Here is a 15,317-nt window from a genome sequence, read left to right on the forward strand (position 1 = left end):
ACAAATGTGCCACACTGATGGAGGTGTTAATTTGGGGGAGGGGCTGTTATATGGGAATTTATTTTCTAGACGATTTTTCTGTAAACCTTTTTCAAGTTTAGAGAAAAACGTTTACAAAACTTTTCGTAAACTAACTTCTCTAATTATGACAAAATAAACTGAGGTAGAGCTGCATGTACTAATATGGAAAGATGTCCAATATACTTTTATGAAAAAAAAGCAGAGAAAGGTATGCAACAGAAGGACCTGCGGAGAAAGGTACACAAGAAAATTTTCTCATATGAACACATGTAACTTTTATAATAATGGCAATAGTACAATAAAAAGTTCTTTGTATTCAACTTTTAGAGAAATAATCAAGTTAGGTTGGTAACAAATTCAGGATTCTACATTTAACAAAAAGGAGAGGGAAGGAAACATTTCAGAGCCTATTACATACCAAAGGCATTATAAAATCTCTCATTTAATCTTTATGATGACTGTATGTATTACCCACATTTATAAATGACCAACATTCAAACATTAACTCAAAGAAGTTCTTATTAGCACAAGATCTAGCTAACCACCTTAGCATCAGAGCAGGATTTCAAACCCAGGCCCAGAATTCTTAATCCCAATGTTAACATAAACCATACAAACCACATCTATATATCATGTCAGTACCTCCCAGGCCAGCCCCTTCCTTTAAGGAACCTGACACATCTTCAAAATTGGATCCTTCTCAAATGATCTGGAATGATTGGCTTGAGGCAGCCTGGTCTAACAGGAAAAGTTCTGGCCTACAAATGAGAAGAGCAAGCTCTCACTATTACTTACGTATATTGCTGTTCAGTCGTTGTACCTGGATTATAATAACTTCTACATTAACTACCAAACAGAATTAAAATATAAAGTATCAATGACAGTTACAACATATATTTATGGATGCCCACAGCTCATGCTGTTAAACTCTAACATTAGCAAGTCCTGAGATGAAAGTTTGTTCAAGGAGGCATAGCAACAGAGATTTTAGAAACTAGTCACTAGAAAACAAATCTGCATATAAACAAAGGATATGATATGACACACAAAGCCAAAACTGGCTTGGACTCTGGAAAGGGGTGCACATAATCCCAAATCAAAGCCACTATGGCAAAAAAACAGGAGATTGTACAAATGGTGAGGCGACCATCAATCAGACCAAAATTCTCCACATACTTGTATTTTTCCAGAAGAACCTAGTGGGAAGAAAAAGGAAGTTAACAGAAATGCTTCCTTCCTAATAACTTTTATTCTTAATTTCATGATAAAAATTATGAAAAGAATCATGTAAATTATCAAATAGTTCTCTCCTATTGGGATTTTATCACTCCAAGAAAACAAGATTCAAGTTGTTTATAAAGGATTCTAGCAGAAAAAGAGTTCATTAATCCTTCACGTAACAAATATATTTTTTTAATCTTCGATTTTTCCCTTAGGATGGATCAATCAGAGATGAACATCCTATTTTCCTTCCACCTTCTCTGCCCTAGGCTAATTAATCTCAAAAACAATAAATTACCAGCTTTGGAGAATTCACCAATTAGGGAATTCATGGAGCAGCTTGAGATAACTAACATTTATATTTTAACACATTTTTCCCTACTATACTGTGAAAACTTAAGAAAATGCTTTCAGTTAGATTTCTAAAACTGAAAACTAAGGTCATTCCAGTTACAGAGAAAAATATCCTCCAGGAAATCGGTTGTCAACTGTATACAAACAAATGCACACCTCCTCAAAAAAGTACCTTTTTGGCAGAATCATCCAAAGAATTTTTCACAGCTGATCCATCCCACTTGTCAATTTTTACAGGCTTATCATCAATCTTCCACTGTAAAACAAAGAGAAAACTTATGCATCAAGAGACTGGCATCTTTCTGAAAGTAAAATGAAACACTTCCTTGAGAGCACACTCAAGTATATGTAACATCTGTTCTTTCTCTTCTGATGCTGAGATTCTAAAAGGAAAGACATTTTAAAATGAAGTTAAAAAGTACTGGCAAAGTCCCTTGAGGGATGGGAGAAAAAATATGAAAGTATTAAACTTTACCATCAGGAAATCCCCTGATACTGTGGCAAACTTCAGGGACACCCAAATCAACAGGCCATACCCTTGATCTTGAGATTTACTCTCGTGAAGCTTAGGTAGGTAGCAGAGCTTAGTCTACTATAGGCATGCCTAAAAGTTACTTCTGGAGGACCTCTTTTGCTGCACAGATGTGGCCTCACTCTCTCTAAGCCCAACTCTGCAAGTGAAATCATTGCCCTCCCTTCTATGTGCGACAAGACATCCAGGGGTGAAAGTCTCCCTGGCGGCATGAAAATGACTCCCAGGGATGAATCTGGCCCTGGCACCGTGGGATCAACAATTCCATCCTGACCAAAACGAGGAAAAGAAGTGAAACTAATATAGTATCAGTGGGAGAGAGAGTTCAAATAGAGTCGAGAAGCTACCCTGGAAGTTGCTCTTATGCAAGTTTCAGTTAGACATTGCTGCCTATCATAAACTGCCAAACCCCAACCAGGACCATTCCAACCAATCCTAAAGAACACCTAGGGTAACATATAAGATTTCACAAGGGTTCCATGCACTACAGTAACTTTCCAGAAACCTACAACTTCCAGATGGATCCCTCAACCAGATAAGTCCTGAAAGCTAGAGGGCTGTTCTAGTTTGCTGGCTGCCGGAATGCAACACACCAGAGACGGATTGGCTTTTAATAAAAGGGGATTTATTTTGTTGGTTCTTCAGAGGAAAGGCAGCTAACTTTCCACTGAGGTTCTTTCTTACGTGGAAGGCACAAGATGGTCTCTGCTGGTCTTCTCTCCAGGCCCCTGGGTTCCAACAACTTTCCCCGGGGTGACTTCTTTCTGCATCTCCAAAGGCCTGGGCTGAGCTGCTAGTGCTGAGATGAGGAATGCTGAGCTGCTTGGCTGTGCTACATTGCGTTCTCTCCATCTTCCTACCCCATACTAGTGACAGACCCTTCCAACATGAAAAAGTTAGAATGGCCACAACTCAAACACCTCTAAAGAGGGATAGAAAGCTCAAAGGTAATGGTGGAGTTATACAGAGACGATAGGATTTAACAGATGAATATAATTGCTGAATCATTATATTGATATTTCCTTTATTTCCATTATTCCAAACAGAAACTCTGTACCAATTAAGCATTACCCCCCCACCCCCATTCTCCACCCCACTTAGGTCCCTGAAAACCTGTATTCTAGTTCCTGGCTCTACAAATTTACTTATTGTGATTATTTCATATCAGTGAAATCATACAAAATTTATCTTCTTGTGTCTGCCTTATTACACTCACCAGCATATGCCTCCTTAATTTTTAACCACATGAATATATTATACAGTCAAAAGTTTTCTTAAACGCAAGTGATTAAGTAAATGTAACTTATGTGGAACAAGGTGCTACAAATAATTCAGTAAACCTGTCTTCACAATGGCCTACTGATTTTTTTTTTTTTAGATCAAGTAGACAAATACTGTATCTCATAAAAATTACAAACCAGCTGACAATCAAAAATTCATCTGGCTTTAGAATGGGTTACTTTTCTGAAGGACAAAGAAGAGATCCTCATATTTATCTTTCTAATTATTTCATCGATATTATTCCAAAAAAGTGATTCTATATACGATCACACAAAAAAGAAATAACTGTTCTGTTTGTTGGAAAAAATATGAAATATAACAGTCATACTTCAAGTGATTAAAAATCAGTCAAGCGGGGTGCACGGTGGCTCAGTGGCAGAATTCTCACCTGCCATGCCAGAGACCTGGAGACCCAGGTTTGATTCCAAGGGCCTGTCAATAAAAAAAAAAAAAAAAAAAAACTTCAAGTTTTTCTTCTCTGGTGCCTTATAAAAACAGCATTTTTGAAAAAAATTACTCATGGCAGAATGCTGCAATATTGATTCTCCCAGCAAGCCAGCCTACAAAACAAGTATGACACCTAATTTTAAAAATACAAATTGAACCAAGAAGAAATTAACAGGCTTTCTAGCCAAACAGTTTACTTAGGTTCAGTCAAGTAAATGCTATTTTAATAACAACAAGCAAAAGAAAGAACTTATACAGCCAGAATGCATGAGAAAATTTGAATCACTTGTGAGATAAAGTCAGAATAAAATAATTTAAAATTTTAGGTCATTCTAAAAAGAAAAATCATATTCTCACAGAAACCTAGTCACATCTCACCACCTGCAGTGCATTACAAAAAAGAAACTTGCCTCTAAAATCCACAGAGAATAATTTCTTGTTAATTCCGAGGGATAAAATGCAAAAGCAACCATTACAGCATGTGTTGAAATAGCCTCAGCTATAACTCCACCGGGTGGTACCTAAAAGCAATTTCGTGTGAAACAGGACATTTCCATTGAATTACGTGCATCACAAGAAACTTTATGATTTGATTTCTAAAGAAATGGGGGCGTCATACACTCTGTGTGAATGAACACATCAGCCCATTTCAAAGCAAACAGCATCTCTGCTTTAGTAGAGAGAAATATTTGGGGGACTGGTGCTAATTTTTCTGTTCATTTTCCATCATTCTCTAAAAACTGTTCATCAACTAAAATGCATGGTACTCTCCATGTTCTCGTCACTGTTTTCAGGGTGTTTTAGATGCTTTTCCCACCCTCATTCTTATCTTCCTCAATCTTAAGTGCAAGATGCTTTTACAGTAATAAAAATAAAAAGACAAAGCAAATAATTTATTTTATGGAGGACCTCACATACAGAAGCCCAGGATAGACAGATTTAGATAGACAGATTAGATAGATAGATAGGATAGAAATATGATAAAGATAGATCAGATAGATAGATAAATAAGGCACTGTACAGAAAAGAGTTAAAATAGCATACCTGTTATAGTTTGCTAGCTGCCGGAATGCAATATACCAGAAACGGAATGGCTTTTAAAAAAGGGAATTTAATCAGATGCTAGTTTACACTTCCAAGGCCAAGAAAATGCCCCAATTAAAACAAGTCTATAGAAATGTTCAATTTAACGCATCCAGGGAAAGATACCTTGGTTCAACAATGCCGATGACATTCAACATTTCTCTCTCAGCTGGCAGGGCACATGGCAAACATGGTAGCATCTGCCGGCTTTCTCGTGGCTCTACCAAAAGGGACCCTCTCCAAAATGTTTCCTCTTTTAAAGGATTCCGGTAAGCAACTCCACCTTCAGCAGGTGGAGATACACCTCCATGGAAATCATCTAATCAAGTTAGCACCCACAATTGAGTGGGTCACATCTTCATGGAAACAATCAATATGCTCCCACCCAGCAATACTGAATGAGGAATAAAGGTCATAGTTTTTCTGGAGTCCACCACAGATTCAGACTGGCACAATACCCCAAACTGCTATTCTTAGAAAGCCCTGCTTGCAAGGTTGGCTTTCAGCTGGAGCCTGAAAAGTTTAACTGGTCAACAGTTCCCTACACTGATATAAAAATTTCCTTAAGTGTTCTCACTGTCTAAACTGTTGCAGAGACAATGTTATTTATTCTGAACACCTGCCTTCCTTCCAGGAGGCTCAGATTTTGGCATGTCCCTACTTTACCAGCCCTCAGTAAGAACCTTGGGTACTGAATCTCTACTGAGCTTCCCTAGTAGACAAAAAAAAAAGTTCACAGGCACTGCCAGGACTAGTTGCCAGAGGAATTTATTAGGTCCTGTGAGACTCCACGGAGAGAACACTTTTGAAATCGTGCACTTGGTTTCCTCTGGACTTTGCCCAATGTGCCTTCTCCCTTTGCTGACTTTGCTTTGCATCCTTTCACTATAAAAAATCTGGGCCATGAGTCCTTACAGCAAATAACCAGATCTGGGGGTGGTCTGCAGACCCCGACACAGGCAGTATTGTAAATTAAAAGATATATCAGATGCTACAACTTCACACACAATTTTTGCCCTCATTTTCCCCTGCATAATACAGATACACGCATTTTGGGCACAATAAACAATCACATATTCACAAAACTCAGTTATTATGTGCACCGAAGTCATATACATACATAGAAAAAGAGGTTTCTAAATTATGAAGAAAATAGCAGTCCTTGTTTCCCTGTAAGACCTGCCCTTGCCATGCCATTTCCCATTCCCCAGAGAAAACTACTTTCATCTCCTTTACCTCTGTATCTCTAAAAACCACTTTAATTGCTACATACATGAAGTATTTTATTTTTCCAGTTTCTGGCATTATACCTATTTATTTCTTAGTGTGAAAGATGGAATTTAGGTGTTCCATCCACTTTAACATGCACATTTATCTCCAACCCCATTCTTCTAATCCAGTCATTGTATATTAAACCTGGTTTGTTCTTATACTATCTTAATTTTGGTTAGATCATTATTCAGCGTCTACATTATGACCATTAGCACTTCACAGATGAGTCATGTAGTATCCTAGAATTACTTTGTCTTTTCTGCACATAACTACTCTTTTGTTTTCTTTGGAGTTACTGTTTCTTTGCTTACACCATAAATTTATCACCAATTTATCCTCAAATTCTCCCCCAATTGTTTAAATCTCCTCTCAATATGTTCAAACATATTCAGCATTGTGAATTTCATCTTCTTGAAGAAACCTCTCTTGGTGCCTACTTGGAACGGTTGCTTTTCAGGCCTGCTGCACAGCAGTCATTCTTGCATCTCCCTTTACCATAACCTTGGAGATTTCCTAACTTCTCTCTTGGGCTGTCTCCTTTTCTTAAGACACCACATTTTACTCTTTTCTTGGTTTACCATACCCTTGTTTTGGTGAAGCACATCCTCTAGTGGCTCCCTTGAAAAAAAACATACATGGGAAGTAAATTCTGAGATCTTACATATTTGAAAATGTCCTTTTATTCTACCACCATACTTGAATAATATGCAAAAGAATGAAAGAAGACCCATGTCTCACACCTTATACAAAAGTTAACTCAATATGGATCAAAGATCTAAACATTAGGTCTAAGACCATAAAACAGTTAGAGGAAAATGTTGGGAGATATCTTATGAATCTTACAACTGGAGGCGGTTTTATGGACCTTAAACCTAAAGCAAGAGCACTGAAGAAGGAAATAAATAAATGGGAGCTCCTCAAAATTAAACACTTCTGTGCATCAAAGAACTTCATCAAGAAAGTAGAAAGACAGCCTACACAATGGGAGACAATATTTGGAAATGACATATCAGATAAAGGTCTAGTATCCAGAATTTATAAAGAGATTGTTCAACTCAACAACAAAAAGACAGCCAACCCAATTACAAAATGGGAAAAAGACTTGAACAGACACCTATCAGAAGAGGAAATACAAATGGCCAAAAGGCACATGAAGAGATGCTCAATGTCCCTGGCCATTAGAGAAATGCAAATCAAAACCACAATGAGATATCATCTCACACCCACCAGAATGGCCATTATCAACAAAACAGAAAATGACAAGTGCTGGAGAGGATGCGGAGAAAGAGGCACACTCATCCACTGTTGGTGGGAATGTCAAAGGGTGCAACCACTGTGGAAGGCAGTTTGGCGGTTCCTCAAAAAGCTGAATATAGAATTGCCATACGACCCAGCAATACCATTGCTGGGAATCTACTCAAAGGAATTAAGGGCAAAGACACAAACGGACATTTGCACACCAATGTTTATAGCAGCGTTATTTACAATTGCAAAGAGATGGAAACAGCCAAAATCTCCATCAACAGAAGAGTGGCTAAACAAACTGTGGTATATACATACGATGGAATATTATGCAGCTTTAAGACAGGATAAACTTATGAAGCATGTAATAACATGGATGGACCTAGAGAACATTATGCTGAGTGAGTCTAGCCAAAAACTAAAGGACAAATACTGTATGGTCCCACTGATGTGAACGGACATTCGAGAATAAATTTGGAATATGTCATTGGTAACAGAGTCCAGCAGGAGGTAGAAACACGGTAAGACAATGGGCAATTGGAGCTGAAGGGATACAGACTGTGCAACAGGACTAGATACAAAAACTCAAAAATGGACAGCACAATAATACCTAATTGTAAAGTAATCATGTTAAAACACTGAATGAAGCTGCATCTGAGCTATAGGTTTTTGTTTTGTTTTGTTTTGTTTTTACTATTATTACTTTTATTTTTTCCTCTATATTAACATTCTATATCTTTTTCGGTTGTGTTGCTAGTTCTTCTAAACCGATGCAAATGTACTAAGAAATGATGATCATGCATCTATGTGATGATGTTAAGAATTACTGATTGCACATGTAGAATGGTATGATTTCTAAATGTTGGGTTAATATCTTTTTTTCCCTTAATTAAAAAAAAAAAAAAGAGAAGGGGTAATTGGAGCTGAAGGGATACAGACTGTGCAACAGGACTGGATATAAAAACTCAGAAATGGACAGCACAATACTACCTAATTGTAATGCAATTATGTTAAAACATTGAATGAAGCTGCATGTGAGGTATAGGTTTTTTTTTCTCTCTATTATCGTTTTAATTCTTATTCTGTTGTCTTTTTATTTCTTTTTCTAAATCGATGCAAATGTACTAAGAAATGATGAATATGCAACTATGTGATGATATTAAGAATTACTGATTGTACATGTAGAATGGAATGATTTCTAAATGTTTTGTTAATTTTTTTTAATTAATAAAAAAAAATATGAGCAATGAACATTTTTTAAAGTATGACTGAATTGGTGACTTATAATCACCCAGGTTTCAGCAAGAGTGAGGGTCTGATTCATGTTTTAAAAAGATCTGTATAGCTGCTATTTACAGAACTGAATATAACAGGGCCAATCATGGAAGCTGGAAGACCACATGGAAGGGCTGTGATGGTCCAGGTGAGAGTGGTCTTATTCAGGATATATTGTGAGTGTACAGTCAAATGTGATGATGAGCTGAATGTAAAATATGAGGTAAAGAGAAGAATCAAGAATGACTCTTGGTTTTTAGTCCAATAAACTGGATGAATGGAGGAGTCATTTAATGAAATGAGGAAGATAAGGAGAAAAGCATTTTGAGAGGAGGGTATAAATCAAAATACTGGTTCTGGCTAATATACCTATTAGACATCTAGGTGGAGATGGCAGTTGGATATTTAAGCCTAGAGCTCAGAGAGAGATCCAAGTTGGAAATATAAATGTGGAAATAATCAAATTATAGACTGTATTTAAGTCATGACACTGCATATCATGCATGGGTGAGTGTATATAGAAAAGCGGTCAAGGAGGAGTCCCGGGGCATGTCAATATTTATAGGTGAGGAACAAGACAATAAAACCAGTGAAGGAGACAGAAAGATGGACCACTGAAGGAGGAAAACTAGGGAACAGTAATGTCCTAAAAGCCAGGTAAAGAATATATTTCAAGAAGAAGGCAGTGATCAATACATCAAATATTACCAAAAGGCCGATAAATACAATAAACTATTAAGATTTGATAAGATGGAGATCAGAGCACAGAAATGCTGCAGGCAATAGCCAGAAGAGAACTGGACAGATGGTGTTTTTACAGTGAGTCTTGTAAAAGATAATTATTATCTGTGATACCATCATTTTACATAGTAGTGAACTAATTTTTAAAAAATCAAATAATTTGAAGCTTTAAGAATTACTTGATAAATGTAAAAAAAAAAATAATGGTTTTAATTTAGATATAATCCACACCATAAAATTCACCTGGTTAAAATGTACAATTCAGTGATTTTCAGTACATTCACAAGGTTGTGGAACAACCACCACTATCTAATTTTAGGATACTTTCATCACCCCCAAAACAAACTCCACAGTCATAAGGAATCACTCTCCATTCTCTTCTCCCCTAGGCCCTGGCAACCGCTGATCTACTTTCTGTCTCTACATATTTGCCTATTCTGGATATTTCACATAAATGGAATCATACAATAAGTGGCCTTTTGGTTCTGGTTTGTTTTACTTACAATAATGTTTCCAAGTTTCATTTATGTTCTAGTATGTATCAGCGCCTCATTCCTTTTATTACTTTACTGAATAATATTCTAGCATGTGGATTGTTCTAGTCTGCTAGCTGACAGAATGCAACACACCAGAGATGGATTGGCTTTCAGTAAAAGAGGATTTATTGATTTAAGATATAGCTCTTCAGAGGAAAGGCAGGTTTCAACTGAGGTTCTTTCTTACCTGGGATGGCACAGAGCTCTGCTGGCCTTCTCTCTAGGCCCCTAGGTTCCAACAACTTTCCCTGGGGTGATTCTTTTCTGCATCTCCAAAGGCCTGGGCTGAGCTGCACGGGCTGTGCTACATTGAGCTCTCTCATTTAAGTACCAGCCAATTAAATCAAACATCATTTATTGCAGCAGGCACGCCTCCTAGCCAACTGCAGATGTTATCAGCAACAGACCAGGTTCACATGCCAATAGCTTATGTCCACAGCAATAGAACGAGACACCTTCACCTGGCCAAGCTGACAACCTGAATCTAACTACCACATGAATATACCATATTTTGTTTAAACATCTATCAGTTAATGAACATTTGAGTTGCTTCCATTTTTTTTTGCTATTACAAATAACGCTGCTGTGAACATTCATGTTTAAGTTTTTCTGTGAACATACATTTTCAACTCTTTGGGGTATATACCGAGGAGTGGAATACTGGGTCATATATTAACGGTTTAGCTTTTTTTTAAAAAAATTTTTATTAATAAAACTGATCAACATACAATGTGAACATTCTTAACATATAAACATTCCATACTTGGTATACTATCAATGGCTCACAATATCATCTCATAGTTGTATATTCATCACCATGATCATTTCCCAGAACATTTATATTACTCCAGAAAAAGAAATAAAACGAAAAATGAAAAAACCTCATACATCATACCCCTTTCCCCTCCCTCTCAACGACCACTAGCATTTCCTTCTACTCAATTTATTTTAACATTTGTTCCCACTATTATTTATTTATTAATACATATGTTTTACTCATCTGTCCATACCATACACAAAAGGAGCATCAGAACAAGGGTTTCACAGTCACTTTGCAAAAGCTATATCATTATATGATCATCTTAAAGAAACATGGCTACTGGAACACAGCTCTGCAGTTTCAGGTACTTCCCTTAAGCTTCTCGAGTATACCTTAAACTAAAAGGGGATCTATATAATGTATAAGAATAACCTCCAGGATAACTTCTTGACTCTATTTGAAATCTTTCAGCTACTGACACTTTGTCATTTCTCTCTTCCCCTTTTCAGTTGAGACGGTTTTCTCAACCCCTTGATGCTGAGTCTCAGTTCATTCAAGGATTTCTGTCTCATATTGCCAGGGAAGTTTATACCCGTGGGAGATATGTCCCATGTAGAGACAGGGAGGGCACTGAGTTTGCTTGCCATGGTGGTTGAGAGATAGGCCACCTGTGAGCAACAAAAATGATTCTCTGGGAGTGACTCTTAGGCCTAATTTTAAGTAGGCTTAGCCTATCCTTTGCAGGGATAAGTTTCATATGAACAAACCCCAAGATTGAGGGTTCAGCCTATTGATTTTGTTGTCCTCACTGCTTGTGAGAATATCAGGCCTTCTCCAAATGGGGAAGTTGAATTTTCCCTCTTTCTCAACATTCCCCCAAAGGGACTTTACAAATACTTTATTATTCACTGTTCAAATCACTCTTGGATTTATCAGGGCATCACTCTGGACAAACCTACAAAATCTCACGCCCTACTCAAAGTTCCATGTACTTATGGCATTCAATTAACCTGTCCATATAAGTTATATTAGGAGATGCACTAGTCAAAATATAAATTTTATACCAAATAAACATTTTTTGCTTAAGTCCCACGCATAAGTTAGTTTTAAAATAAGAATTACCATATATTTTCAATACCCTGCAATACTGACATTCCTATGTTCTTCCTCATGCAAAAACATTTTTAAATTTGTACATTTAGTCACTATCATTGTACACTCTAGGCATTCCTAGATTATACCATCTTAGTCTTTACCGTCTATCTTTCCTTCTGACTTCACTTGTGCCCTCAGGCCTCCTTCTATCATTCATACATTCAGCTTCACTCAATGTACTAACATTATTGTATTACACTTACGTAGTATTGTGCTATCCATTTCTGAATTTTTACAATCAGTCCTGTTTCACAATTTGTATCCCTTCAGCTCCAATTACCCAACATCCACCCTACTTTTATCTCCTGTTGGTCTCTGTTCTTAACTGAAATTTTCGAAGTTCATTCATTAATGTTAGTTCATATCAGTGAGACCATACAGTATTTGTCCTTTTGTTTCTGGCTAATCTCACTCAGCATAATGTCCTCAAAGTCCATCCATGTTGTTACATGCTTTATAACTTTATTCTGTCATACAGCTGCATAATATTCCATTGTATGTACATACCACAGGTTGTTTAGCCACACATTTGTTGATGGACATTTGGGTTGTTTCTATCTCTTAGCAATTGTAAATAATGCTGCTATAAATACTGATGTGCAAATGTCCGTTTGTGTCCTTGCCCTCATGTCCTCTGAGCAGATTCCTAGCAATGGTATTGCTGTGGTGATTCTTTAATTAGCTTCCTGAGGAAACGCCAAACTGCCTGCCACAGCAGTTGTACCATTTTACATTCCCATCAACAGTGGATAAATGTGCCTTTTTCTCTACATCCTCTCCCAATACTTGTTGTTTTCTGTTTTATTGATAATGGCCATTCTGGTGGGTGTGAGATGATATCTCTTTGCAGATTTGATTTGCATTTCTGTAATTGCCAGGGAAGTTGAGCATCTTTTCATGTGCCTTTGGTCATTTGTATTTCTTCTTCTGAGAACTGTCTATTCATGTCTTTTGCCCATTTTGTAATTGGGTTGTCTTTTTGTTGTTGAGTTTAACAATCTCTTCATATGTTCTGGATACTAGACCTTTATCCGATATATCGTTTCTAAATACTGTCTCCCATTGTGTAGGCTGTCTTTTTACTTTCTTGAAGAAGTTCTTTGATGCACAAAAGTATTTAATTTCCATTTATTTATTCAATCCTCATGCTTTGGGTGTAAGATCTAGGAAACCGCCTCCTGTTATAAGATTTATGATAGTTCCCTACATTTTCTTCTAAAAGTTTTATGGCCTTAAAGCTAATAGTTAGGTCTTTGATCCATTTTGAGTTACTTTTGTATAGGGTGTGTGATATGGATCTTCTTTCATTCTTTTGCATGTGGATATCCAGTTCTGTAGGCACCATTTATTGAAGAGACTGTTCTGTCCCAGTTGAGTTGGCATGACTGTCTTATCAAAGATCAATTGTCCATAAATGAGAGGGCCTGTATCTGAACACTCTATTCAATTCCATTGGTCAGTATATCTATCATGCTCTTTTGACCACTGTAGCTTCATAATATTCCTTAAAGTCAGGTAGTGTGAAACCTCCAACTTCATTTTTCTTTCTCAGGATATTTTTAGCTATTTGGGGCACCCTCCCCTTCCAGATAAATTTGGTTATTGGTTTTTCTATTTCTGAAAAATAAGTTTTTGAGATTCTTCTTGGTATTGCACTGAATCTATAAATCAATTTAGGTAGAACTGGCTTCTTAAGTATATTTATTCTTCCAGTTCATAAACATGGTATGCCTGTCCATTTATTTAGCTCTTCCGTGATTTCTTTAGCAATTTCTTGTAGTTTTCTTTGTATAGGTCTTTTGTATCCTTAGTTAAATTTATTCCTAAATATTTTATTCATTTGATTGCAATTGTAAATGAAATTTTTTTTCTCAATTCTCCCTCAAATTGTTCATTGCTAGTATATAGAAACACTACAGATTTTTGAGTGTTGATCTTGTAACCTGCCACTTTACCGTACTCATTTATTAGCTCTCATAATTTTGCTGTGGATTTTTTGGGGATTTCAACATATAGTATTATATTATCTGCAAACAGTGAGAGTTTTACTTCTTTCTTTCCAGTTTTGATGCCTTGTATTTCTTTTTCTTGTCTAACTGCTATGGCTAGAACTTCCAACACAATGTTGAATAACAGTGGTGATAATGGACATCCTTGTCTTGTTCCTGATTGTGCTGGTTTGAAAGGATGTATGTCCCTTAGAAAAGCTACGTTTTAATCAAAATCCCACTTCATAAAGGTACAATAATCCCTATTCGATACTGTATGTTTGAAACTGTAATCAGATCATCTCCCTGGAGATGTGATTTAATCAAGAGTGGTTGTTAAACTGGATTAGGTGACCACATGTCTCTACCCATTTGGGTGGGCCTTGAAAAGTTTCTGGAATCCTATAAAGGAGAAAACATTTAGGAGAATGAAAGAGATTCAGAGAGAAGAGCAGAATGACACAGCCATGAGAAGTAGAGTCCACCAGCCAGCGACCTTTGGAGATGAAGAAGGAAAATGTTTCCCGGGGAGCTTCATGAAACAGGAAGCCAGGAGAAGATAGCAGATGATGCCATGTTTGCCATGTGCCCTTCCAGATGAGAGAGGAACCCTGATTGTGTTCACCATGTGCCTTTCCAGGTGAGAGAGAAACTCTGACAGTGTTTGCCATGTGCCTTCTCACTTGAGAGAGAAACCCTGAACTTCATCGGCCTTCTTGAACCAAGGTATCTTTCCCTGGATGCCTTAGATTGGACATTTCTATAGACTTGTTTTAATTGGGACATTTTCTTGGCCTTGGAACTGTAAACTAGCATCTGATTAAATTCCCTTTTTTAAAAGCCATTCTGTTTCTGGTATATTGCATTCCAGCAGCTAGCAAACTGGAACACTGATCTTAGGGGGAAAGTTTTCAGTTTTTCCCCAATGAGGATGATGTTAGCTGTGGGTTTTTCATATACTCCCTTTATCGTGTTGAGGAAATGCCCTTCTATTCCTATCCTTTGAAGTGTTTTCAACAAAAAGATGTTGAATTTTGTCATGTGCCTTTTCTGCATCAATCGAGATGATCATCTTGTTTTTCTGCTTTGATCTGTTGATATGGTGTGTTACATTAATTGATTTTCTTATGTTGAACCATCCTTGCATACCTGGAATGAATCCTATGTGATCATGGTGTTTAATGCTTTTAATGTGCTGCTGGATTCGATTTCCAAGAATTTTGTTGAGGATTTTTGCATCTATATTCATGAGAGGGATTGGTCTGTCATTTTCTTTTCTTGTGGTATCTTTGTCTGGTTTCGGTGTGGGGGTGATGTTGGCTTCACAGAATGAGTTAAGTAGCCTTCCCTCCTCTTCAGTGTTTTAGAAGAGTTTGAGCAGGATTGGTACTAATTCTTTTCAGAATGTT

General features: G+C 37.0%; 1 protein-coding gene across 1 annotated transcript in view; it reads right to left on the reverse strand.

The window, feature by feature from the left end:
* The window catches only part of SPCS2 (signal peptidase complex subunit 2), a 43,878-nt gene that overhangs the window by 18,073 nt on the left and 10,488 nt on the right, over positions 1-15,317 (reverse strand). Inside the window, exons 2-3 of the mRNA XM_077113576.1 lie at positions 1,769-1,852; positions 1,053-1,217 (exon numbers count right to left, since the gene is read on the reverse strand). Coding sequence (XP_076969691.1) covers positions 1,053-1,217; positions 1,769-1,852 — 249 coding nt within the window. The remainder of the gene's footprint in view (positions 1-1,052; positions 1,218-1,768; positions 1,853-15,317) is intronic.

The sequence above is a fragment of the Tamandua tetradactyla genome, chromosome 8, assembly GCF_023851605.1.
Source record: "Tamandua tetradactyla isolate mTamTet1 chromosome 8, mTamTet1.pri, whole genome shotgun sequence".
In the NCBI taxonomy this organism is placed as follows: domain Eukaryota; kingdom Metazoa; phylum Chordata; class Mammalia; order Pilosa; family Myrmecophagidae; genus Tamandua; species Tamandua tetradactyla.